The sequence below is a fragment of the Aotus nancymaae genome, unplaced genomic scaffold (genome assembly GCF_030222135.1).
Source record: "Aotus nancymaae isolate 86718 unplaced genomic scaffold, 86718_ANA_hifiasm-v0.15.2.pri h1tg000076l, whole genome shotgun sequence".
NCBI classification, from domain to species: domain Eukaryota; kingdom Metazoa; phylum Chordata; class Mammalia; order Primates; family Aotidae; genus Aotus; species Aotus nancymaae.
The window spans coordinates 399288-424481 of NW_026988491.1; the positions used below are offsets into that span (position 1 = coordinate 399288).

The 25194-nt window shown below is 49.7% G+C and overlaps 1 protein-coding gene across 1 annotated transcript; it reads left to right on the plus strand.

Annotated features, from left to right (window-relative positions):
• The first annotated feature begins 676 nt into the window (after positions 1-676).
• On the plus strand, positions 677-10799 carry CRYBB2 (crystallin beta B2). The gene is made up of 6 exons (XM_012464897.2): positions 677-704; positions 2449-2528; positions 5944-6062; positions 6665-6797; positions 8403-8545; positions 10555-10799. The coding sequence occupies exons 2-6, from the start codon at positions 2475-2477 to the stop codon at positions 10721-10723; spliced, it is 618 nt and encodes a 205-aa protein (XP_012320320.1). The 5' UTR covers positions 677-704; positions 2449-2474; the 3' UTR covers positions 10724-10799.
• The last annotated feature ends 14395 nt before the right edge of the window (positions 10800-25194 follow it).

The window sequence follows — 25194 nt, forward strand, 5'->3', positions numbered from 1 at the left end:
GGCCGTATTTGTCACATGCCATGCTTTAGCTATGTTAACCTGTTTTCAGGTCTTCTTGAAATACACCATGCAGGTTCCTTGTCTGTGGGCCCTTCCTGCTTGGAACTTTCCTCCCCACCCTGTTCCCAGGCTTCTTCCTCTTCTCCCTCCCTGAGGGATGCGCTACCTCCCAGTCGCTTTTCTGAATGACCCGGGCTGGGGTAGGTCCTCTTCCTGACCTTCCCTAGAACAGAGCTTGGTGCCGAGTGGATGCCCGGCAAATACTCATTGAATAAATAAATGGGTAGATGAATGAAACCCAGGCTCTGCCAAACCACCTTCCTTACTTCTTCTTCCTCAAGCCCACTGAGATCCTCCTCTGTCTGCCATGCCTCAGGGCCTGACTGACCGTACCAGTGAACCCAGCGTGCCCCAGCCCTGGCAGCCGGACGGCTGATGCATGCAAAGCAGGCATCTCCTTGCCCAGCCACCTGACCGCCCTGGCGCGGCCGAATCTGAAAGCTAATGACATTATTGTGCAGAGACACAATGTCTGTGGGCATTTGCTGACCCAAGCTTTGGTGGGAGCTTAAGCCAGCATTCTCACCCTGCTTTTCGCAGGAACGCAGCGGTCACTCATCTTGGCACCGGCACTTCTGGGGAAGGTATAAATGCCACCTCCCGCTGGCCGAGCTTCACGGCACTCGCAGGGGCTGGTGTCACTGGTAAGATTGCCTCTCTTGCTTGTCTCCCCTTCTTTCTCTCATCCTCATCTCTGTTGGAAAGCATGGGAACACCTGCCACTTTCTGACAAGGTGACTTTGGGCAGACACGTCGATGCTGTCAGCCTCAGTTTTCTTTTCTGGTAAATGGGGAGAGGGGTTAAAAAAAAGCCTTCTTTGTTGTGTGGATTCAAGAGAAGGTAGGTAAATCATCTGGCACAGTGCCTGGCACATAGTGGGTACTGGGACAATGTTTTTTATTATTAATATTCAACGGACTACCAGCGTCCTTGTTTTGCCAGCCACTGAGGAGGAGAATGTAGCTGAGGGTTTTGCAAGAATCAAATCAGTGACAGTTCAGCCTCATTTCTAGGTGGGTGAGTCAGTTCTCCTCCACATCTGCAATTATGGGGCGCCCACTCGTGCCCAGCCTCTGGGAGCGCTAAGGGATAGGATGCAGCCCCAGGTACGTGAGCGCTCCAGCAACAGGTGATTTTAATGCCACTAAAGCGAGGTAGCAATGACTGTAATAATGCCACAGTTGCTGCCATTTGCTGCGTGCTGAGTGTGTTCTGGGACCACGGCCAGGTGCTTCCGGTCTGATGCATTACATAGTTGAATCCTCACAACCTGTTCACAGGTATTATTAGACATCGTGACTGCCCCCATGTCACAGAACAGGAAGTTGAGGCATCGGGAGAGGATGTGACCTGCCCAGAGTCTCAATTTTGGTAGGCAGCAGAGACAGCCCCTGAACTGGACCAAATGAGCTTCTTCAGCCTGAGGACACTCAGGACTGGGAAGCAGGCTGGTGGGACCTCAGGCGCTCTGACAAGCCCAGGGGGCTGGTTTCTTGCGGGAGAGCAGCAGGTTTGGCTCCCAGGGCGCTTAACTGAATTTCTTCCTTCTGGGACACATCCTGTCTTGGCCTTTGACATGGAAGGGTCTGCTGGAAGCTGGGCGTTATCTCTGAAGAGGGAGGCCAGGCTTCCTCTCCTACCCCTGGGGAAACACAGTCGGGGTTGGCCACCCCTCCTGCGGAAGGGGGAAGAGGCTGATAATCTTCCAGATTTTTCTGATGTTCTCACCAGCTACGGCAGGTCTACCCTGCTGCCTGCCACGGTGCCTGGATTTCTACCATCGCACCCACTTTTTCCCTTTCTTGTAACATTAGTTCTGTATCAGACAATTTCACTAGTCGGGGAGTAAAACCAGTAGCAGAGAAGAGAAATCCAGGTACCGGGATGGGGAGAGGAGTCCCAGGGAGAGGTGGGGGAAGGAGCAGGAGCACGGGAAGCTTTGTGAGTTCCTAAACTGGGAGCCACCACACCGCCAAATACAGGCAATGCATAGGTTTTGTTTGTTTCACACCATTTTCTTAAATTAAGAAATTTCTGCGTAAAGGAAGAAGTTCTGGGATTGACAGATCTATATTCTGTGTGGTATCTGTTGTGTGGGGTTGAGTGACGGGGACCCACTTGGGACCTGATGTAAGCTCTAGTTGATCACCGCCCTTATTTTGAGTAGACCTCATTGTTCCCTCCTTCTGGAGCTGGCCTGGATACAAATAAATGAAGCTAAGTACAGAAGTTCAAGTAGCTGCTTATGGACTCACAGCTCTGGAACGCCTGAAACCAGGAAGGAAAGAAGAACATTTGGGGCCAGAGAGGAGTAGTCCCAAGGCCCCACAGAGTGAAAAAGCCAATGGCCCCTCCAGGTCCTCACTGCTGCTTCCCATGTCTTCCAGGTCATTCCTGCACAGGACAGTCCACCATGGCCTCGGACCACCAGACCCAGGCGGGCAAGCCACAGCCCCTCAACCCCAAGGTGGGTACCTCTCGGAGGAGGGGCGTGCAATGCTCCTCTCCCAGACTTAGTTGCCCTTCTGTAAAATGGGCTTGGCATCTTTATTCATGGGTACCTCCTCTCCGCCCCTGCCCCTTTCTGGGACTCAGTCTCCCCTACCCACACACTTGGGGCTGATTCTGAAGGTCTCTTCCCAGCCCATAGCTGGCATGCTGGGGTTCCCAGCACCAGCTTCTGGCTTTGGAGACTTCAGTTTCTTTCCTTTACCTGCTTTCCCACACCCTTTTGTCCATGGGGCTCCCTGAAATTGAAGTAGACCCTCATTCTCAGTCAGAGATGGGATTTGTAGACAGAAGCGGGCTGTGAGTCCTGGCTCTACACCTGCTGTGTGATCCTGGCCAATTATTTGATCTCTCTGAGCCTCAGTTCCATCTCTGTAAAATGGGGAGGCTCAGATTTATTGCATAGGAAAGTTGTGAGAGGCAAAGAAACCAGGCTCAGCCTAACACCCAGCCTGGGGTGTGCATTCACCTAATGCCAGCAAATAATGGCTTCTTTGATTTCTCATCCACCTGCCCTCCCAAGGGTGGCAGGATCTTATCCCAACGTCAGAGGCTTGTCACACCCAGTCTGCCCTCAAACCTCTATAGAGGAGCGCCCACCTGGCTGCCCTCCTGTGCCTCGCCGCTTTGGTAGCCCTGGGCACTGGTTCCATCAGGAATGGCCCCTTTGTCTGATTTGATGCCTCCCAGGCCAGGGAACCCTGAGTGGGTGCAGCCCCTCTCCTGCTCAGCCCGATCTGTCCCTTACGGGACTTACTTTCCAGAAGGACAGAAAATAAACAAATGAATATATGATTTCCAGTAGTGAGAAGTGCTACAAATAAATGTAAGCCAGGGGAAGGAGTTCCTGAGAGTCGAAAAGGTTGTGTTAGCTCAGGTGGTCCAGGAGAGCCTCTCTGAGGAGGCAGACACCTCTCTTTTGAGCAGACACCTGGGTCAAGGGAGGGAGCGGCTATGTAAAAATTGGGGGGGGGGGCCTTTGCAAGACCAAGGTGAGAGGATCGCTTTAGCCCAAAAGTTTGAGGCCAGTCTGGGCAACACAATGAGATCATCTCTACAGAAAAAAAAAATGGGGGTGAGGGTTGATGAGAGCATCCAGACAAAAGGAACAGCAGGTGCAAAGACTCTGAGGTGGGAATGAGCTGGGTGAGTTTGGGAAAAAAGCAAGAAGCACTCTTCAGTAGGCATATAGTGTGAGTCACATAGGTAATGCAAACTTTTCTAGTAGTCACATCATAAAAAGTAAAAATAAATAGCTGAAATTAATTTTCATATTATATTTTATGAAACCCAGTATATCCAAAAGATGATCAAGTTAATGTATAATCAATGTAAGAATTATTAGGCAGATGTTTTACGTTATTTTTCCATTCTGAATTTTCAAAATACGATAGCACAGTATAAGTGACAGTACCAACTGATCACCCGTGTTCAGTGGCCATTGTTACTAACGTCTGCTGCGTGGGGCAGTGCAGGCTTAAAGGATCAGACAAGGTGTAACGTTTGACCCTCCACTCTGTTGATTAATAATAACGATGCTATTGAGCTCCTGGGTCCTCTGAGCTGCTGGGCTTTCAAACGCACGGAGAAACTGCCCTTCCTCACCTGCCTATCCCTCTTCAGGTGGGCACCCCAGGCCTGCTCCCTCAGAAACTGCATTTGATCAAGATCCCAGGTGCCATGTGCACAGGTTAGAGTCTGCAGAGTGCTGCTTCAATTTCAGCTGCATCAGACAAGCCTGGGCTTCAATTTCAGCTCTTCCACTTGTCACTTGGGGTCTGTAGCATGTCTTTTAATTAACATAATTATGTCTCCCACCAGCAGAGCAAATACTGTGTGCTAACCATCCCCAAGCCCCTGTGTCCCAGGCCAGGGCAATAATAATAAACTGGCCCCGAACTTCCGTATTCTTGATTTCCCATTTTGCAGATGAGGGAGCTGAGGCCCAGAGTATTGAATTGCTTTTTAGGTTTGCACAACTGAATCTAACAGAGGACACATTGGAGCCCTTGTCTCCTGACCCTATCTCTGGCCGAGTCAGTGGCCGGCTGGGTCACTGACTGTAAAGGCTGGATTGAGCCCACGGAATTCACCTCTAAGCCCTGTTGGGCACCCCTTTCCCTTTCTTTGTGTGGCTAATCCCAGGCCTGGGAGAGAGGGCTATGTTTATCCAGCCAGTGCTGACCGTGTCGATTCTGTAGCTGCCTGCACTGGAAGTGTGCTGACCTGAGCCCATCTTTTCATCCACAGGCAGTTTGCTGGGAAAATGTGGCTGGAAAAGCTCGGTCCCCAAAATTCTCACTGGAACCGTGAAAGGGGGCAGGTAGCCTCATGGTTAATGCTTGCATGTGGGATGTTGGGTGGGTCCCTTCACTTTGCAGAGCTTCAGTTTACCTGATGGGGATCCTGTGAGCTCCTCCCTTGGGCTGATGAGTGAAACCAGGTGAGGCAAGGGGAATGAAGTCATCTTAAGAAGCATTTCAAGGGGGAGGTCATAGGGAGACCTGATCATTCTGTGGAGGCTTGGAGAAAGGGCCCAGGTGTGTGTAGTTTTATGGGTGAAGTGGAGGTAAGGGCTGTATCTGAAGATACTGGTGCAGCTGTAATGGGAGAAAGAGAAGCTCAAACAGTGTGGTCCGGCACGTCGCTACTCCTAATTTGGTCCATGAACCAGTGGCACCCGCATCACCTGGGAGATGATTGGAAATGCAGAATCCAGGGCTGCACACCAGACCTGCTCCTTCAGAAACTGCATTTATCCAGATCCCAGGTGCTACACATGCATGTTAGGGTTTGCAAAGTGCTGCTTCCATTTCAGCTGCATCAGACAAGCCTGGGCTCCAGTTTCACCTCTGCTACTTATTGGGATCTAGAGCATATCTCTTAATTAACGTAACTGTGTCTCCCACAAGCAGAGCAAATACTGAATGCTAACCATTATGCTCCTCTGAATCCTTCTAGCAAGCAACAACATAAGGCAGTTTCTGTCTTTGTTTCTTTTTCTTTTTAAAAAAATTAGAAGTGGAGTCTTGCCATCTTGCCGAGGCTGATCTGGAACTCCTAAGCTCAAGCAATCCTCCCACCTCGGCCTCCTAAAATGCTGGGATTACAGGCGAGAGCCACCACACCTGGCCTAGGTTCTGTCTTTATTTCCTATTTTAATAGGAAGACTCAGAGAGGAGAAATGCAGGCTCGAGGTCCCACAGCGGCTTACAGCCAGAGCCAGGACTGTCTGATTTTCTGTTTGGTTTGTCACTCTGGAGGGTGAACCCTTCAGCATCCTTTGGGTTCTCTGAGCTCCCTCCCCACGTCTACCACCCTGCTCTCGCTCCTCTTAATCATGCTGAGGGTCTGAGTCTCACTTCCTGTTGCAGATCATCATCTTTGAGCAGGAAAACTTTCAGGGCCACTCGCATGAGCTCAGTGGCCCCTGCCCCAACCTGAAGGAGACTGGCGTGGAGAAGGCAGCCTCTGTCCTAGTGCAGGCTGGACCGTAAGTAGCCTCCCCTGGTCAGGGACGGCGGGTGATCAGGTTGTGGAGCCGGGGGAATCCACCCTTGCTGTGCTCCTGGCTGCAATCTGGGGACCGAGCTTTGGGGTCTGGCAGCCTATGGAGATAATTCAGGCTTTGCAGTCAGAGCACGGCTTTGTACCAGCTCCACTTGCAGCTGTGTCATATTGATAGCTTGAAATCTGCCATGCTGGGAGCATTTATACCATGGAAATTGGCAAACACTGCAAATCAAGACTGTTAATTTTTGTTCTGGTTTCTGAGGGTTGGCTGTTCATTTACCAGCATACTATTGGCTCTAGTGCATGGCGTCTATATATTGGTATTTGTTGCTGGGCCGTCATTTAGACTGCCTTCTTATTTCTTGACTGTGTTCAGGTGGTTGAAGGCAGCATAGCACTGAGTTCTGGATAACTGAGGGCGTTGTGCACCTGGGTTTGCTGTGCTAAGGTTTGGGTGGGGCTGCTACATCTTGCTAGGCTGGGCGAGGGTGAACCCTGGGTCCAGTGAGAGTAGCCAGGATCCTGCCATAGGAAGCTTGGAGTGGAACTGACCTGCCCCCTTTCTCTCTGTCTCCATGGCAGCTGGGTGGGCTATGAACAGGCCAACTGCAAGGGCGAGCAGTTTGTGTTTGAGAAGGGCGAGTACCCCCGCTGGGACTCGTGGACCAGCAGCCGGAGGACAGACTCCCTGAGCTCCCTGAGGCCCATCAAAGTGGTGAGTCCCCCACATCATCTTACTTCCTCTGTCTGCCCATCATCCTACTTTCTGTCTCTGCCATCTTGGAGCCAGAGGGTCCGGGGACCAGGAAGGAGCCTGCCCCTCTAGCATCGTGCCCCTTCTGATTGGTGAGGGACCTCCTCACTGGGTGACCTTGCAAATGTCATTTTACTTCCCGGAGACTCAGTTTCTTCATCTGTAAAATGCGCATATTAGTATCTGCTGTCCTGAGATTCCAATGTGCTTATTAGCTTGTGGGTTGACACACTGCACAACTCTAGGGGGCTCCAATCACAAGACTACAAAACGCTCCCGAGGGCACTATTCACGTTCTATTTTATGTGGTTGGTGCTCCCCTGGGGTTGGGCAACTCCTGTCACAGAGTCATTGCTCAACAACCGATAGCCATCATAAATACTAAAAGAAATCCTGAGTTCAGGGCTGGAGGAGAAGGTGGTTTCAATCTTCTTCAAGACTCATGCCAGTGTGAGTTTTTATTGCTTCTGAGGTCCTGATTCTTACTCGTGTGTGAATGTCGGAACTCTCGAGGAGGAGACAGGGTCCGTCACTGCTCAGTTACACTCCCAAACCCTCTAAGCCCAGTCTAGTTCCTCCCAGCACCAACTGGAAAGTTGGAGAATGCTGGACTTAGCCCCCCACAGACCCGGGTTCATATGGTGGCTGTGCTACTCCCAGCTGTGTGACCTTGAGCAAGTCATTAGACCTCTCCGTGCCTCACTTTTCTCATCTGCCAAAAGAATTTTATGTTTAAGGGATAAGGGTTCTATGTTTAAAGGATTAGATTAGATAATTAAGAAAATGTCATAGGAACAGGAGGACGGGAAGAGATGCAGAAATGAAGGAAAATCAAATATCTCAGGTGCCAATTAGAGGCACAATTAGCCTGTGCCTGTGTGTGTGCATGTGTGTGCGTGTGCCTGTGTGTGCGCATGTGTGTGCATCTGTGTGTGTGCCTGCGTGTGCCTGTGTGTGCACGTGTGTGCCTGTGTGTCTGTGTGTGCATGTGTGCGTGTGCATGTGTGTGCACATGTGTGTGCATCTGTGTGTGCCTGTGTGTGCGTGTGTGCCTGTGTGTGCACATGTGTGCATCTGTGTGTGCCTGTGTGTGCACGTGTGTCTGTGTGTGCGTGTGTGCCTGTGTGTGCACGTGTGTGTGCCTGTGTGTGTGCGCATCTGTGTGTGTGCCTGTGTGTGTGCACATCTGTGTGTGTGCCTGTGTGTGTGCATCTGTGTGCATGTGTGTGTGTGCCTGTGTGGGTGTGCACGTGTGGGTGGGTGGGTCAATCGTTGCTGCCATTTATAAAAGAGAAACTTGAGGCACAGGAGGAAAAATGACATTTCAGAATCAAATATTCCCCGAAGTGTAGCATCTCAGAGTGCCTGTTACATGAAAATGACCCAGTAGAAACTTCACAAATGGCTGCGATCCAACAGCAGTTGTCATAGCCACGTGGTGGGTGCATTGGACAGCAAGTCACGGGTGGGACAGGCTGATTCCAAGTCTGGGGCATGAGCATGGGGTGGGAAGGCCAACCCTGGGCCCCTCCCCGACACTCACTTCTCCCCATCCTCTGCCAACAGGACAGCCAAGAGCACAAGATCATCCTCTATGAAAACCCCAACTTCACCGGGAAGAAGATGGAAATCATAGATGACGACGTGCCCAGCTTCCACGCCCACGGCTACCAGGAGAAGGTGTCCTCCGTGCGGGTGCAGAGTGGCACGTAAGTGCATTGCCAGCCCTGGCTCACCCTGCCCCAGGAACTGAGACTCTGGGGTCCTAAGTCCTGCTCTGCACAGTACACGCTGGCGATCTTGCACGCATCAGTATACTCCGCTGACCTCTGGCTTCCCACTGGAAAATGAATGGGAATTCCCTGCCCACAGGTGGCTTACAGCTGCCTTTGGGGAAATGGCATGCCTCTGAAGCGGAGAAACCCTGGCCTTAACCTCAGCCCCAGTGAGCAGGACATTTATGTCAGAGGGAGGATTAGGCTGAGGCAGAAGGGAAGGAATGAGCTGAGTAGTCTTAAAGCTCTGAGCCACAGGACGTCCAGCCCAGGCTGCCTTTGACTGCACGCGTCCCTAAGTTTGGGAACAGGAGGTTTCATTTTCCGCTGAATTAAACTTCTTGGGCACATCGATCCCGGCCATCAGCAATGAGGGATTTCTCACGGTAAAAAATTTGGATTCCATGGGCATCCATAGATGAGCTTTGGGCAGCGGTGTGCTGGAAATAGCTTATACCAGCTTGTGAGAACCGACTCTTACGTTTTCAGAATTTGTGTGAACTGGTTGACTAATCACTGGTAGCTTGAAACCAGCCACGGTGCGTGCATTTACAGCATAGAATCAGCAAGTGCTAGAAAGTCAGGCTGTTTTTCCCCAGCAGAAACAGTTTAGCCAAACATCCTGGCTTCTTGGGGTTTGTCAGACTCCTAAAATAGAGTGCAAAGTTCTGTGCTCCTATTCCCTTCCATTCCCTCTTTCATTCATTCATTCCCTCATTCCCTCATTCATTCCCTGATTCATTCATTCTCTTATTCATTCATTCATTTAATTTGTCAGTACTGCCATGCCAGGCGTTGTGTCAGGCGCTCAGTGTGAAGGAGATTAGAGATCTGGCTCCTGCCCTATGTAGCCAACAGTCCAGAAGGGGCAACTGTTAATAATTTAAGAATCCACGTGAGTCTAAGCTATTTCCTTGAAGAAAAGATGATTGAGCTGAGATCTCAAGGAACAGTATGGATTGCAGGGGTAGAGGCCAAGGAAGAGCATCCCAGACCATGAGAACAGCATGTGCAAAGGCCCTGTGGTGTGTGTGGCGGGAGCCTGGTAGCTCTGAGAAACTCTGCAAAGGCCATGGTGGCTGGAATACAGAGATGTGGGAGCATAAGAATGCAAAGTAGAGCTGGAGGTGTCCACAGAGACTGGCCAGGCAGGTCCTTGCAGGGCAGGCCTGCGTGACATTTTCTGGAGAGACCAGCACTTTCATTGAGTAGCCACTGGAACCTCTTTCATCGGAAGGCCCCTGGAACCTCCCCCAACCCTTCTTTGGCCTTACAGCTGAGCTTGGGGATGGGATAGGAGTGGACAAAGATGGTTCAAAGGCCTGGCTTATTCTAAGCTTCAGTGAGCTTAAGATATCACCCCCAGCTGGGTGCGGTGGCTCACGCCTGTAATCCCAGAACTTTGGGAGGCCGAGGTGGGCAAACCACAAGGTCAGAAGTTCGAGACCAGCCTGGCCAACATGGTGAAACCCCGTCTCTACTAAAAATACAAAAAATTAGCTGGGCGTAGGGGAAGCACCTGTAATCCAGCTACTTGGGAGACTGAGGCGGGAGAATCACTTGAACCCGGGAGGTGGAGGTAGCAGTGAGCCAAGATCATGCCACTTCACTCCAGCCCTGGCGACAGAGTGAGACTCCATCTCAAAAAAAAAAAAAAAAAAAAAGATATCACCCCCTTGCCCTGACCCCAGTACCAGGCCTTCAGTCAAAGTTTGCTTCAGGAGGCAGTGAGCTCCCCATCAAGAGACGAAAGAAAGCAAGCAGCGGCTTGGTGCTGGGAAGGTGGAGTGGAAAGGGCGTCCCGCCTGCCCCTAGGAGGTGGCAGTGGTTGGGAGGCTTCACCCTTCAGTGGCTTACGGATGCTCTGTCTCTCTCCCCTCGCCTCTCTCTCTGCCTCTCTCCCTGTCCCCCCATTCACCCTCCTCTCACCTCTGGCCCTGCAGGTGGGTTGGCTACCAGTACCCCGGCTACCGGGGCCTGCAGTACCTGCTGGAGAAGGGAGACTACAAGGACAGCAGCGACTTTGGGGCCCCTCAGCCCCAGGTGCAGTCCGTGCGCCGCATCCGCGACATGCAGTGGCACCAGCGTGGCGCCTTCCACCCCTCCAGCTAGTGTGTCCCCACCGCGCCTCCTGCCCAGGGACCCTCCAGGCCTCCCAGAGAGTGAATAAAGTGTGTCTTGCAACTTGTCTGCTCTGGGTCTTTGATCGTCCCCCTGGAAGCTGGTGTGTGTGTGTGTGTGTGTGTGTGTGTGTGTGACAGAGAAAGAAGAATGAGAATCAGCAAGTGTCTGGGCTAGGAGTAGGGCAACAGAACCCTTGCTGAGCCTTACGGTTCTGCAGCTGCTTAGCTGTGTGACCTTGGACACAGTGCCCAACCTCTCTGAGACTTTGTTTCTTCACCTGACTTGCAGGTCTCTTGCCTCTGAGTGGCTGGCCTGGTTGAGCTCTGAGCTCCCTGTAACATGCTGGTTGCTGAGCACGTCAGGGGGCATGCAATGGGTGCCCCAGCCCTTAAAAACATACCCACTGCCTCCACCGCCTGTCATTCTCACATTATCACGTCATCCCCTTGAATCGGGGAGTCTTTTTGGATCTGCAAGAGAAGCCGAGAAGCCAAGAACCCTGACACCCCCACCCCATCCCAGCGAGAGATCAGAGTGCCATGTTCGTGAGTGTGTTCACTGGTCTCCTCACTCATCATATGGCTGGGGGCAACTGTTAGTAATTTAAGAATCTACACACATCTGAGCTGCTTCAATGAGGAAGAGACGATTGAGCTGTGAGCATCTTGGCTGTAGCCAGGCTTGAGGCGATGCAAGAGTCTGGGAATGAAGGCCGGGTTGATATTGCTCTTCTGGGCCACTGGCCAGGGATAGAGGCTCAGGCCAGTCCTTTGCTTTCAGAGCCTTGATGATTCTACTCAGGAAGATGGGAGAGAAATGGCACCTTTCTAATAGGATTGCAATGAGGCTGAAATGAGTTGCTGCAGGCCTTCTGTCTTTAGACTCAGCTTTTATGGCTGCTTAATATACAGCGCAAATATCGGCTTCCTGGGCGCCGCCTCTTGCCACTTTATTTTGGTATCTTTTGATGCCATTTTAAATTTTAATGTAGTCAAACAGCAGTATTTTCCTTTAGGGTTTGTGCCTTTCATATCTCCTTGAAGAAATTCTTTCTTTCCTTCCTTCCTCCCTCCCTCCCTTCTTTCTCTTTCCCTTCCTTCTTTTCTTTCTTTCTCTCTCTACCCATCCCTCCCTCTCTTTCTTCCTTCCTCTTTCTTTCTTTTTTTCTTTCTTTCCTCCTCTTTTTTTGCTTTCTTCTCTCTCTCTTTTCTCCAAGATAGAGTCTCGTGCTCTATTTTCTCCAAGACAGAGTCATGCTCTGTTGCCCAGGCTGGAGTGCAGTATTGCAATCTTGGCTCACTGTAACCTCTGCCTCCCGGGTTCGAGCAGTTCTCCTGTCTCAGCCTCCCAAGCAGCTGGGATTACAGGAGTATGCCACACCTGGCTAATGTTTGTGTTTTTAGTAGAGATGGGATTTCATCATTTGGCCAGGCTGGTCTCGAACCCCCAAACTTGTGATCTGCCTGCCTTAGCCTCCCAAAGTGCTGGGATTATAGGTGTGAGCCACTGTGACTGGCCAACCTTGAAGAAATTCTTTCTAATCCCCAGTCACAAAGAAATTCCCCAATATATATTTTTTCCTAAACTTTTAAAACTTTTGCTCTTCACATTTACGTTCTTAATTTTTCTGGAGCTGATTCTTGTATAGAGTGTATGGTAGAGATTCAGTTTCTTTTTCTTTTTTTCACTTTGGACGTCCCATGTCCTAAAATAATTCACGAAGGATCCACTTCCGCCACTGTGGTGCAACGTCACCTTTCTGATCCAGCCCCTTCCCCACATGTGGGGTGATTCTGTGGGCTGTGTTTTCTGATCCTGTAGTCTATTTGTGTAACCCTGCCCTTTTGCAACATTATGTTAATGACTTGCTTTATAGTCAGTGTTGAGGTCCCATAAAACAGGGGCCCTCAACCCCTGGGCCTCTTGGAGCCTGGAACGGGGCTGCACAGCAGGAGGGGAGCATTACAGCCTGAGCTCCCCTCCTGTAGGATCAGCAGCAGCACTAGTTTCTCACAGGAGTGCAGACCCTGCTGTGAACTGCGCATGCGAGGGATCTGAGTTGCACGCCCCTTATGAGACTCTAACGTCCCCTGCCCACAGCCCATGAAAAATTGTCTTCCACAACATCGGTCCCTGGTGCCAAAAAGTTTGGAGACCACTTCCCTATAACATTAGTCTTCTTCAGGAATGTTTTAGATATTCTTGCCCTTTTAGGATTCCATTTAGAAGCATCCCCTCACATTTGGAAAAGTGGAAAACCTTGTTGAATGAGCTAAAGTGGTTAAAATGATTATCATAAAGGTAGAACGAGTAAGTGCTCCATAGGCGCCATGGAGGGGATGCTTCTAAACGGAACCAGAAAAGGGCAAGAATAAAAGAGGATCCTGTTGCCTCAGCCTCTGGAGAAGCAGAGGCCACAGGTGCGCGGCCACGCCTGCCTGATTTTTTTATTTTTTATTTTATTTTATGTAGAGATTGGGGGGTTGTCTCACTGTGTTGCCCAGGCTGATCTCAAACCCCTAGCCTCAAGCAATCCTCCCATCGGCCTCCCAAAGTGCTGTGACTGCAGGTGTGAGCACTTTGGGAATGACATTTGCCTGGCCAAATGTAATTCATTATATTAAGTCCATGTGTTCTCATTGTTCAACTTCTGCTTACAAGTGAGCAGAGGTGGTGTTTGGTTTTCTGTTCCTCTGTCAGTTTGCTGAGAACGATGGTTTCCAGCTTCATCCATGTCCCTGCAAAGGACATACTGCTGTGGGGTGGCCCCTAGTCTAATGTGACTGGTGTCCTAGTGAAAACGGGAAATCTGGAGACAGCCACGCAGGTAGGGAGAATGTCATGTGAAGATGAAGCTCGGGGTGACGTTTCCGCCAGGCAAGGAGTGCTGCAGACTGCCGGCCACTCACCAGAAGCTAGGAGAGAAACACGGAGAGTGTCACTCGCAGTCCCCACAGGGGCTGACCCTGCCCACACCTTGACCTCGGACTTCCAGCCTTCCTGGGGACTTCCTAGAGAGTGGTCTGTCTGTCCGTCCTCCGTTTCCTCGCCCTCTTTCTCCCTCGGGTGGGGTGTGCTCCCTCCGTCCTCCTTCTCTCGTGGGGAGTGCTCTGCACGTCCTCCCTTCTCCCCTCCCCTCTTGGCCCACAGTTCCCGCTTTTCTTGCCTCTGCAGGACCCGGTCGACCCTTTCTTCCCGTCCTCAAGGCGCCACTTCCCCCTGCAGCCACCAGGTGTCAGCAAAGCGTCATCCTCGGGGCTCCCGGCCGGGCGGGCCGAGCTGCGCAGGCCCTGATTGGAGGCGAGCGCCGTCAGTCACAGGCTCAGCCCAAGCTGGGCAGGGCCTCAGCACCTCGCCACCCTCAGTGGGGAAACTGAGGCTTAGAGATCCCGGAGCCCAGGGGCAGGCCTCCAGAGTCCCGTGTCTTTCTGCAGGCTTGCTTTCCAAAACTTGTTGGGAGGGGGAGAAAAAAAATCAAACAAATCCAGCAACCATACTTTGCCTTAGGAGTGTGCTCCCAAGATTCCGAAGCACTTCCTCACCCATGATGTCTGCGGAAGCCACGGAGCAAAGCCCCAGTCCTGCCACTCAGGCATCAGACAGAGCAACCGCTCTGTGCTTCAGTATCCTCTAAAATGGGAGCAATAATAGTGCCGTTCATGAGATTGCAGTGGAGAGTTCAGGAGATGACGCATGTGAAGTTTAGGGCAGAGCCAGGCACGCAGCAGGGGCCTTGGTAAATGAGTGCAGTGTGAGAAGTGCTCAGAGGTGGCTATGGGGGGCGGGGTGGGGGCTGGGGAGGCTCCCGGGAGGAGGAGGCTTGGGTTTTGTTGGAGGAGTAGGAGTTTGCCAGGTGTCCTGTATGGAAACCCCTTCCACATGTTCATTCACAACTCACTCATCATTCATTCCTGTCAAAAGACAAAAATTACAGTCTTAATTGACTTTTTTTTCTTTCTTTGAGACGGAGTTTTGCTCTGTTCCCCAGCTGGAGTGCAGTGACACGATCTCAGCTCACTGCCACCTCCACCTTCTGGGTTCAAGCAATTCCCTTGTCTCAGCCTCCCGAGTAGCTAGGACTATAGGTGCAGGCCACCATGCCCGGCTATTTCTAATTTTGTATTTTTAGTAGAGAAGGGGTTTCACCATATTGGTTAGGCTGGTCTCGAACTCCTGACCTCAGGTGATCCACTCATCTCGGCCTCCCAAAGTGCTGGGATTACAGGTGTGAGCCACTGCGCCCAGCCCTTGATTGACTTCTATTTGCCATTCTAGAATTGGGCAACACCTCATTCTGTAAAATAGAATGTGTGCCCAGATGAGTTGAACAGAGGAGATTTCTTTATAGACAGCAGCGGGCAGAAGGAAGAAGAAACAGAACAGAAACGCAGAATGATCCTTTCAAAGTTACTTTCCTTGTGAAGGTTAAAGCCTAGGGAACTTCCTTCTCCTGCTGAATGAAACTGGAAGGCCGGGCAGACACCTTGGTTTGGGCTTGCTGGTGTGGCACGCCAGCATGAGGAACTGCACTATGGTTTGGTCTGTGCCGCTGAGGGCAGGGGCTCATCCAAACCAGCAGCCTCCTGTAAATTTCTTGAGCATCCCCATCTTCCTCCTGCCACCCTTCCTTGGCTTCCCTCTTCCTCCTCTCCCTTTCCCTGCTCTTCCTCCTGGTCCTCTGGTTTCTCCTGCTCTACGCCCCCCTTTTCTCCAACCTCCACCTTCTCTCCTTCCTCTACCTCTCCTCACTGTCATGTCCCCAGGGTGGGCTCAATCCCAGATGCAGCAACGCAGCCAGGCCCCAACCTCACCCCCTAGCCTGATGCGGTGGAAGGATGGGCAGCTGGAGCGGGTGGGCTTATGAAGGTGGACAGACCACTGTCTCTAAGCAGCCTGCGGAGGGCCCCACTGACTGTCTGTAGGAGCCCTGGGTTTCAGAGGGACTGGTTCTTGGTGTTGGAGAGCTGGATTCAGCAGCCGGACTAGTCCCTGGGAAGTGGGCTGGAGCCTGGCAGAAACTGGGAGGAAGCCGCAGAGGAGGCAGAGGAGCCGGGCCCCTGGAGTCAGGCAGGACTAGATTCAAGTCCCGGATCTCCTACTCACTGACCATGTGATGGTGGGCAGATTACCTTACCTCTCTGAGACTCCGTTTCCTCATCTGACCAACAGCCATACAGGGGTTTTTACCCCACTGGTAATTCTCAGATACCTGGTCACCGACTTGACACGAAGTAGTTGCTTGATAAATGACAGTCTAGCTGCCTTTTCATTCTTCATTCATTCATTGAACAGTGCTTGGGGAATTTTTCCCATGCTGCCTGTTGCTCAGTGTACCAGGATACAAAGCAAAGGAGCCTGCCTGTCAAGCCTACCTTGTCACTTGTTGCCAGGATGTCCTGCTCCCTACTAGAGCAGCCCCCGGGTAGTGGAGCTGAGAGAACCTAAGATACTGAGTCATGGGGTATGCATGAGAACCAGGAGGGACACTTTATAAAAATCAGGGCCCAGGTGCAGCCCTAGGTCAGGCCAGCTCAGGGTGGCAGGCAGGTGAAACTGGAGGAAATTGGGATACAGCAGGAGGGAGGGGGAAAAGGTGAAACCTCTCTCTTCCTCCTCAATGACTAAAAAGGTCTGAAGCTTGCTCAAAGCTTAAGGATTTTAAACCCAAACTAAGACATCAGCCAATACTAAATGTTTGCAAGGGTTGGGGAACAAAAACTCTAAAGCGCTTCTGCAGTGATGTAAATTGGGGCCATCGCTTTGCAAAAATGATTTGACACATCCTAGTAATGTTGAAGATGCTGCAGACACAGCTATTTCCTCACTGTGTGTTGACCCTGGCATATCTCTCCCACATCTGTACCAGGAGATAGCTTCAGGCTGCTCAGAGCAGCAAAAAATCTGGAAACAACCTACATGTCCATCAGAAGAAGAATGAGTAAATGATCAGCAGGCAATGATATCATCATGCAACAGACAAAAGGGATACACGAGATCTCATGTAATCAACATGAGCACATCTCAGAAACATTGCCGGAGCTAAAGAAAACAGGCAAGTTACAGAGCAATATTTGATATATACAAGAATGTTTTAAAAACACACATCTGTACTGAGGGATCAGCTTTTGTATTTTACCTTTTTTGATCCCTTATGGACTGAAAAGTTAGTAGAATACAATAAAAATGAATTACTGGAAATGCAAAATGAAAAATACAATAATCATCCCCAATTTTAAAATTTTATATTAATAAAAACAGACTGTCAGATTATTAAAAGTCTTTTTTTTTAAGAGACGGGGGGGGGGGGGTCTCACTATGTTGCCCAGTCTGGTCTTGAACCCCTGGCCTCAAGAGATCTTCCTGCCTCAGCCTCCCAAAGTGCTGAGATTACAGGCGTGAACCACCACCTCAACCAAAAATTTCTAAAGTCTTATTCTCAATTTCTGTGTTTATCTCATCACAGATTGGTAACAAACAATTACCACCGACCAGACTTTGAGTAGGTGTCGGCAAACTTTTTCTGTAAAGAACTAGGTAGTAAATACTTCACATTTTGGGGGCCATATGGTCTCTGGAAACTACTCAACCCTGCCGGCATCGCATAGAAGTGGCCACAGGTAAATGAATGGGGTGTGGCTGTACCTCCGGAAATCTTTATGAGCACTGAAATTTGAATTTCATTTTCATGTATTACACAAATATTTTTTATTACTTTTTATATTTTGAAAATATATTTATTCATATTGTGGGAGTAGGTGTGACATTTTGATACATGTATACAATGTGTAATGATCAGGTCAGGGTAATCAGGATACCCGTCACCTCAAACTTCATCTGTTATCTTTTCTTTGTGTTGGGGATATTACCCAACACATTTTTCTCTTCTGGATATTTTGAAATATGTAACACATTATTGTTAACTATAATTTCCCTGCTGTACTCCTGAATACAAGAACATTGTTTTTTTTTTGAGACAAGGTCTCATCTTGGCTCACTGCAACCTCAGGTTCCTGAGTAGCTGGGATTACAGGCATGCGCCACCATGCCTGGCTAATTTTTGTATGTTTTGTAGAGACAGGGTTTTGCCATGTTGCCCAGGCTGGTCTCAAACTCCTGAGCTCAAGCGATCCACCTGCCTCTGCCTCCCAGAGTGCTAGAATTACAAGCATGAGCCACCGTGCCTGGCCTGATTATAAGAAATTATTTCTTCTATCTAACTGTATTTTTGTACCATTATCCAACTCGTCTTTGTCCTTCCCTCCCCACCTTCCCTTCCCAGCTTCTAGTAATCATCAATCTACTCTCTACTTCTATGAGATCCACGTTTTAAGCTCCCACATATGAGTGAGAATATGTGTTTCTTCCTTCGATTTTTTTCCCCCCAACCATTTAAAAATGTAAAAACCATTTTTAGCTTGTGGATTGTATAAAATGAAGTGTTCGGCCAGTTTTGTCCTGTAAGCCGTGGTTTGCTGACCTTCCCTTTAATAAATAAACATAACATTTGTTTCTTTTCTCAAAAAGATTTAACATAGCTGCTACCCAATTTTCCTTTTAAAACAAAATGCTAATGGTTTTGATATATGAGTTACATAATTTTTTGAAAGTAGACACATAGAAAAAAGACTGGAAAACATGCTAGATTATTAAAAATGGTGAGTTTGCGGTACGGGCCATTTAGGCAATTGTTACCATTTGCTTTGTGCTTTTCTGTATTTTTTAAAATTTCCAGTAAGTTTCTTTTTTCATCATCATGAATTCTGGAAGGCTGCTGTGTTCTGTCCTCTCACTCCTGACTGCCAGTGGACCTCAAAAGTTCCCCACCCATGAGGAGGGGGAAGGTAGAAGTGAAGACCAGTCACTGGTCTCAGGAGCAGCTGAAAACACAGTCCTCAGCCCCTAGGAGAGGGGGTTTCTGCACCTCCTTGGCCATCTCTGTCCTCTGGGGCGTTTCAAGTTTTTCTTACGAACAGGATCATTTTGTGGAGTGAGTCTCAGGATCTTGGGCCGGGGGGACAAAACTTTTTTTGCCTTTTTGGTGCACCCTGGGCTGAAATAAGAAAACCACTAGGGGTGAGTCTTCAAAGCAGAGACAACCCAGGTGAGCAGAGCGGTGGGGAGGGTTTAAATTAAAGATAGAGAGGAGCCCTTTCTTTCAGATAAGATCTCATCTGATGTGGAGAACAATGCATACTCAGGATGGGATGCCTGCCTCAGAATCCCCTGGGCTGTGGATTTCTACCCCACCCATCTTCTGCTACAGCAACTGAATTGGTTTCTATCAAGGTGAGACTTAGGTGCCAGACAGGTGGATCATCACCTCCCAGGTGATGAAGCGGCTGGCTGGGGATGTGGACGAGGAGGAGCTCAGAGGCTGCCCCAAGCTCCTCCCAGCACCAAGCTGAAAACCAGACCATTCTGACCCTAGGGAGGCTATCGAGTGCTTCCTGGCTCCTCTTGTGAGAAAAGAGACTCAGTGAAGCAGACCTCATATTAATGAATCACCAAAGATATTCCCAGTTGCCCTGAAGCTGTGGTTCTCAGCATGTGAATTGCAAACCAGCATCACCGGCATCACCTGGAATCTTGTTAGAAATGCAAGTTCTGACTAGGAGCAGTGGCTCAGGCCTATAATCTCAACACTATGGGAAACTGAGGCAGGAGGATTGCTTGAGGCAGGAATTCGAGACCAGCCTGGACAACATGGTAAGACCCCATCTCTATAAAAAATAAAAAAATTAGCTGGGCATGGTGCTACACACCTGTAGTCCTAGCTACTCAGGAGACTGAGGTGGGGAGATCACTTGAACCCAGGAGTTCAAGGCTGCAGTGAGCTATGATCACGTCATTGTACTCCAGCCTGGGCAAAAGAGTGAGAACTTGTCTCAATAAATAAATAAATAAAAAGAAATGCAAGTTCTCAGTCCTATGCTAGACCTACTGAATCAGAATTTGGGAGGGAGGGGGTGTTCAGCAATCTTTGTTTAACAAGCCCCACCCCAAGTATAAAACCAAGTTTGAGAACCATTGCTTTGCCAAGATAGGGTCTTGCTATGTTGCCCAGGCTGATCTTGAACTCCTGGGCTCAAGCGATCCTCCTGCCTCAGCCTCCCAAAGTGCCGGGATTATAGGTGTGAGCCACTGCACCTGGCTACCATTGCCTTTGCATTTTGTATTTCTTTAAATCATTCACCTTTCTGCATCTTTCTTTCATTAAAATAGGTGGATGATGTGTTCATTTTCCAAGACCGGTTTATAGTGAATGTTGTTTCTTCATGAAGTTGTTATTCTTTTCCCACTAAAGAGGACAACATTGAGTGGACTGGGCATATATTTTCTTTCTCTCCATGAATCCCGGAATTAGGAAACGCCAGTCCGTGACTCAGGCTGCCATTTCCCGAGATAGCGGTTTCTGTCCAAAAGATTGGGCCACATATCGGTCAAATCCTCCTTTTCTTCCAGGCATACTTCATATTCATCACTATTATATATTCAGGAGGCAGACTGTATTCTTCTTTTTAGAGACAGGGTCTCACTCTGCACCCAGGCTGGAGTGCAGTGGTGCCATCATAGCTAACTGCAGCCTCGGTCTCCCGAGCTCAAGTGATCCTCCTGGCTGAGCCTCCCATGTAGCTGGGACTACAGGTAGGCAGCATCATGCCCGGCTAATTTTTTGTTTTTATTTTTTGTAGAGGTGGGGTCTTGCTATGTTGCCCAGGCTGGTCTCAAACTCCTAGGTTCAGCTCAAGCAATCTTCCCGTCTCGGTCTCCCACAGCACTGGGATTATAGGCATGAGCCACTGCATACAGCCTTCAATTTTTCTTTAATGTTGGTTTCCTCATTAGAATGAAAGCTCAGTGAAGTACATCCTGTTCACCATTGCGTCATTACCACTGCGTACCACGAGAGCCTCGCAGGAGGCATTTATTAAGTGATTGCTGGCTGGTTTCCTCATGTCCCAACCTATGACCACCTGTGGCTTATTCCCATTTTCGAGGGGAGCACCTGAGGATCAGAAAGGGGAAATGACTTGCCCAGGGCCATCCTGGTAGAAAATGAAAAAGCTGGGTTTGAAGCCAGGGTTCTCTCCAGCCCACGGTGGTCAGCCTCTCCCGCTTTCCTTGCACTCCAAAACCTCCTCCAGCCACGCTGGAGGCCTCTCTCCTGGCTGCCCGTGGTCACTGCACAGCCCTGTGCACAGAGCCTGTCTCTGGTGCTGGGCTGGCGGGAGGTGAAGCTTTTGAAGCTTCCAGTACAGGAAATGTTGGTGGGCAGGGCACCCTGACCCCTGCTTTAAAAATAAGGAGCCTGAAATAGCTTTTTCTGGGCCTCCCCCTTGCCGTGGCCTTTGATGCCACCTGGGTGTGCTGGGCTGAGAGTCCCGGCGTCCTGTGGCTGCCCTGGACAGGCTGTGCGGGGAATCTGGGCTGGAAGCCAGGCCCAGGTCAGAGCCACGGTCCGCCACAGTAGTGGCTTCCTAAAACCAAATCTTTGTTCCTCATCTGGAGCTGGGGAGTTGATTGGTGATGGATTCGGGCATCTGGGGGCCTTGGCGGGGCAGCCCTGAAGGACATCCCAAAAGAAGGTGTGTGGTCTCTTCATGCAAATCTCCCGAACTTCCATCACCTATTTGAGCTAATGAATTTGTTCAATTCACACACTTCTCACCAATCCCCTGATGCTGACCTGCGTCCTTTCTTGTTCACACAGCCCCAGCAGCCTCCTCACAGTCTGTCTGCACTCCCTCTGTCCTCCTACAAATCCCATGCGGAAGTCAGAGGGATCTCAAAATGCAAATCCGATTGTGAGGCCCTCCTGCTTAAACCTGCGCTGGCTCCCCTTCACCCTCTGGATACAGAGCCTAATTACTGACTCACGAGACCGACGTGGACCAGCCCTTGCCCTGTCTCCAGCTTCCTACCTCGTAAGTACACTTTTTTTCTGTCCTGTGCACCCTTGATGAGTGCTCCAGCCACAGGACTCTTGCACATGCTGTTTTCTCTTCCTGAAACATATCCCGTCCCCCAGTTTGCCTAATTATTATTATTATTAGAGACAGAGTCTTTCTCTGACATCCAGGCTGTAGTGCGTGACAAAATAGCTCACTGCAACTTCTGCCTCCCAGGTTCAAGTGATTTCCCTGCCTCAGCCACCCGAGTAGCCCGGATTACAGGTGCACATCACCATGCCCAGCTAATTTTTGTATTTTTTAATACAGGCGGAGTTTCACCATGTTGGCCAGGCTGGTCTTGAACTCCTGACCTCAAGTGATCTGCCTGCCTCAGTCTCCCGAAGTGCTGGGATTACAGGCGTGAGCCACCACAGCTGACCTAATTATCCCCCTTATGCAGGCTTCAGATCTCAGCCTAGTGTCCTCCCTGGCTTCAGCCAGGCCAGTCCTCCCACGTGTAGTTTTCTGCTTTGCTCACCTCTCTTTGGAAGCCCTAGTCACACATGTTGCTCTTTATGCACTTGTTTAGTTCTTTGATTTTATTTCCATCTCTCTTCCTAGGCTCTATGAGGGCAAGGGCCAGGTCTGATTTTGCATTCAGTATATCCACAGAGCACAGTATATAGTTGAAGCTTGATAGGTATTTATTAAATGAATGAAAGGTCGAATGAATGAATGAGTGGCCAAACCCAGAGACTAGGACTTAACAACAGGAAAGCCTCCTTAGGATTAGTCATGTCCAAGCGTGAGGCCATGGAGACACCCGACTGTCATGCTCATGAAAATCAGACACTCGGATAAAAAGCTTGTCTTGTTCTCTGAACATGGGCTGACCACTTCATCTGAAAACAACTCATTGTTCAGGCACAAAAGCTTCCCCCTCCTTGAGTTGGTGACCTCCCCCATTCCTCCCTTCCAGAGCACAGACTCCAGAATCTGTTAGGATGACTCTTCAGAGCTGCATGTCTTCACCAACCTGGTCTCAACATCTAATCTGGAAGCAGGGTGCATGTGGCTTGCTTGGCTTGGAGATGTGGTCTCAAGGTGATGAATCCATAGCATGGTGCCCAGCTGCTGCATAAAAAATGTCATTTCTCCATTTTTAAACTTTTAATGCTTCCTCCTACGTTGGATGCCACCAGAATGCTCCAATCTTCTCAGTCCAGAGAGTGTAAAGAAAAATATCCAATAAATGCTTCCATGCTAGGCAGGACCGCTCATTCTTAATTTCATCACTTTTTTTTTTTTTTGAGACAGCGTCTCACATCACCCAGGCTGGAGTGCAATGGCGCCATCAGGGTTCACTGCAGCCTCAACCTCCCTGGGCTCAGGTGATCCTCCTGCCTCAGCCTCCTGAGTCTCTGAGACCACAGATGCACCACCATGCCTGGCTAACTTTATTTTTTGTAGAGATGGTGTTTAGCCATGTTGCCTAGGCTCATCTTGAATTCCTGAGCTCAAGCTATGTGCCCTCCTCAGCCTCCCAATCAACTTCACCCCTCTTGATGTGAGGTGGGGACTGCCCTCTACACTACAGTATATAAGCTGCATCCCCGGCCTCGACCAACCAGATGGCCAGTAGCAACTCACAATAGTGATGACCAAAAATGTATCCAAACACTGCCAAGTATCTCCTGGGAGCCAAATCGCCTCATGTTGAAAACTGTAGGAAACTAGGGATATTTATACTAGGGATAGGTACATTTTCAAAGAGGATAGTGGATGGGGTCAGTAATGGGATTTCCAGCAGGATTGCACACAGGGAGGTGAAAATTTAGGACAAATTATGCCAAGTAGGTGTTTGCCTCCACCTTCTACATGAGACAGACTCAGATAAACTGTCAGGGATGAAGGGGATCAAATCTCCCATCTTATAGATAGGGAAGTAGAGGTACACAGGGAAGGGTTTTGTTACTGGGGAAGTAGTGAGACCTGGGTGCCTAAAACACACCCATACAAATGCATATACATTTAACGTGTACATATGTATTAGATAAATATTTGACATGCGTTATATGTAGCAACTCTATTATAAATGGAACTCTATTAGAAACGTAGAACTCTTGAGACCAAGACATCGTGACTAGCCTGCAACATGGTGAAATCCTGGCTCTACAAAAAATACACAAATTAGCTGGGCATGGTGGTATGCACCTGTAGTCCCAGGTACTCAGGAGGCTGAGGCACAAAAATCTCTTGAACCCAGGAGGCGGAGGTTGCAGTGAGCCGAGATCGCATCACTGCTCTCCATCCTGGGTGACAGAGCAAGACCCTGTCTCAAAGAAAAAAAAAGGGGGGGATATGGGGTCACAAATAAAAAAAGGATTTTTTTGTTTTTGAGACAGTCTCACTCTGTCACCCAGGCTAGAGTGCAGTGACGTAATCTCGGCTCACTGCAACCTCCACCTCCCAGGTTCAAGTGATACTCCTGCCTCAGCCTCCTGAGCAGCTGGGATTACAGGCACATGCCACCACACCTGGCTAATTTTTTTATTTTTAGAAGAGATGGGGTCTCACAGTGTTGGTCAGGCTGGTCTCAAACTCCTGACCTTGTGATCTTCCTGCCTTGGCCTCCCAAAGTGCTGGGATTACAGGTGTGAGCCATGCCGCGCAACCCAATTTTTTTAGATTTTTTTTTCTGCGTACCCATATGTGAGCACCCATACACTCACATACACACATGCACACACAGACACAGGTGTATCCTAACCATCTGGCTTCCTTTTGTTCAGGGAGGAGGAAGTGTGGGGGGAATTTGGGGTGCATTTACTACCTGCAGTCTTTAGGCTTTGGGAACTCAGGAGGAGGAGGAGGCAGGACAGAAAGCAGATGGAACAGGTACACTCTCGGTTAACCAGAGAGGACATTTGTGGACTAAGTAGGAAGAAAACGTGTCATTTTGTCCTTTTGTCTTACCAAGCTATTTTGGTGGCATTAGTTTGGTTTTGAATGAAAGAAGCTGAATTTTAGCAGTGATTGGACATGAGATTTGTTAGTGAACAGCAGCAACCACAATAACTCTGGCAACTCTGGGGGAAAGTACATGGGGCCATGGGAAACGGCCCGCCCTCCCTTCATCCAGACGTAGCTCATGCCAATCTCCTGGCGTGGCCTGCCGGGTTTCTCCTAGGATGCACTATGCATGGTGGTGAGGACTCTGGGCATCAGACCAACAAGGCTGGTGGGGCTGAGGGCCTTTTCCGGAACAAGGGGTCACACGTGCAAAATTATCAAGGAGAGAAAAGCTACTGGGTGAGAGGGAATGGAGGTGGCTCTGTGTACATCAACCGTGGCTTCTGTAGGGTGTGGGAACAAGCATGGTGGCAGGTGAGGCTTGCAAGGCAGCAGGGTCTAGGTCGTGGAGGTAGATGTTGACCCTGGAAAGGAGCTTGGGCTTGCTTCTGAGGGCACTGGGGAGCCATGGGAGAATTGTGAGGGAGGGAGTCACCGGCACGATTGGTACTGGGGAGCATTCCCTCTGGCTAGTGTGAGGAGTTGGGGAAAGAG

What these genes read in the sequence shown, in the direction of transcription:
- CRYBB2 (XM_012464897.2), top strand. Translation starts at nt 2,475, where the DNA reads ATGGCCTCGGACCACCAGACCCAGGCGGGCAAGCCACAGCCCCTCAAC. An exon ending in CACAGCCCCTCAACCCCAAG is followed by an intron (nt 2,529 to 5,943) that starts GTGGGTACCTCT and finishes TTCCTGTTGCAG; the next exon opens with ATCATCATCTTTGAGCAGGA. An exon ending in GTGCGGGTGCAGAGTGGCAC is followed by an intron (nt 8,546 to 10,554) that starts GTAAGTGCATTG and finishes CTGGCCCTGCAG; the next exon opens with GTGGGTTGGCTACCAGTACC.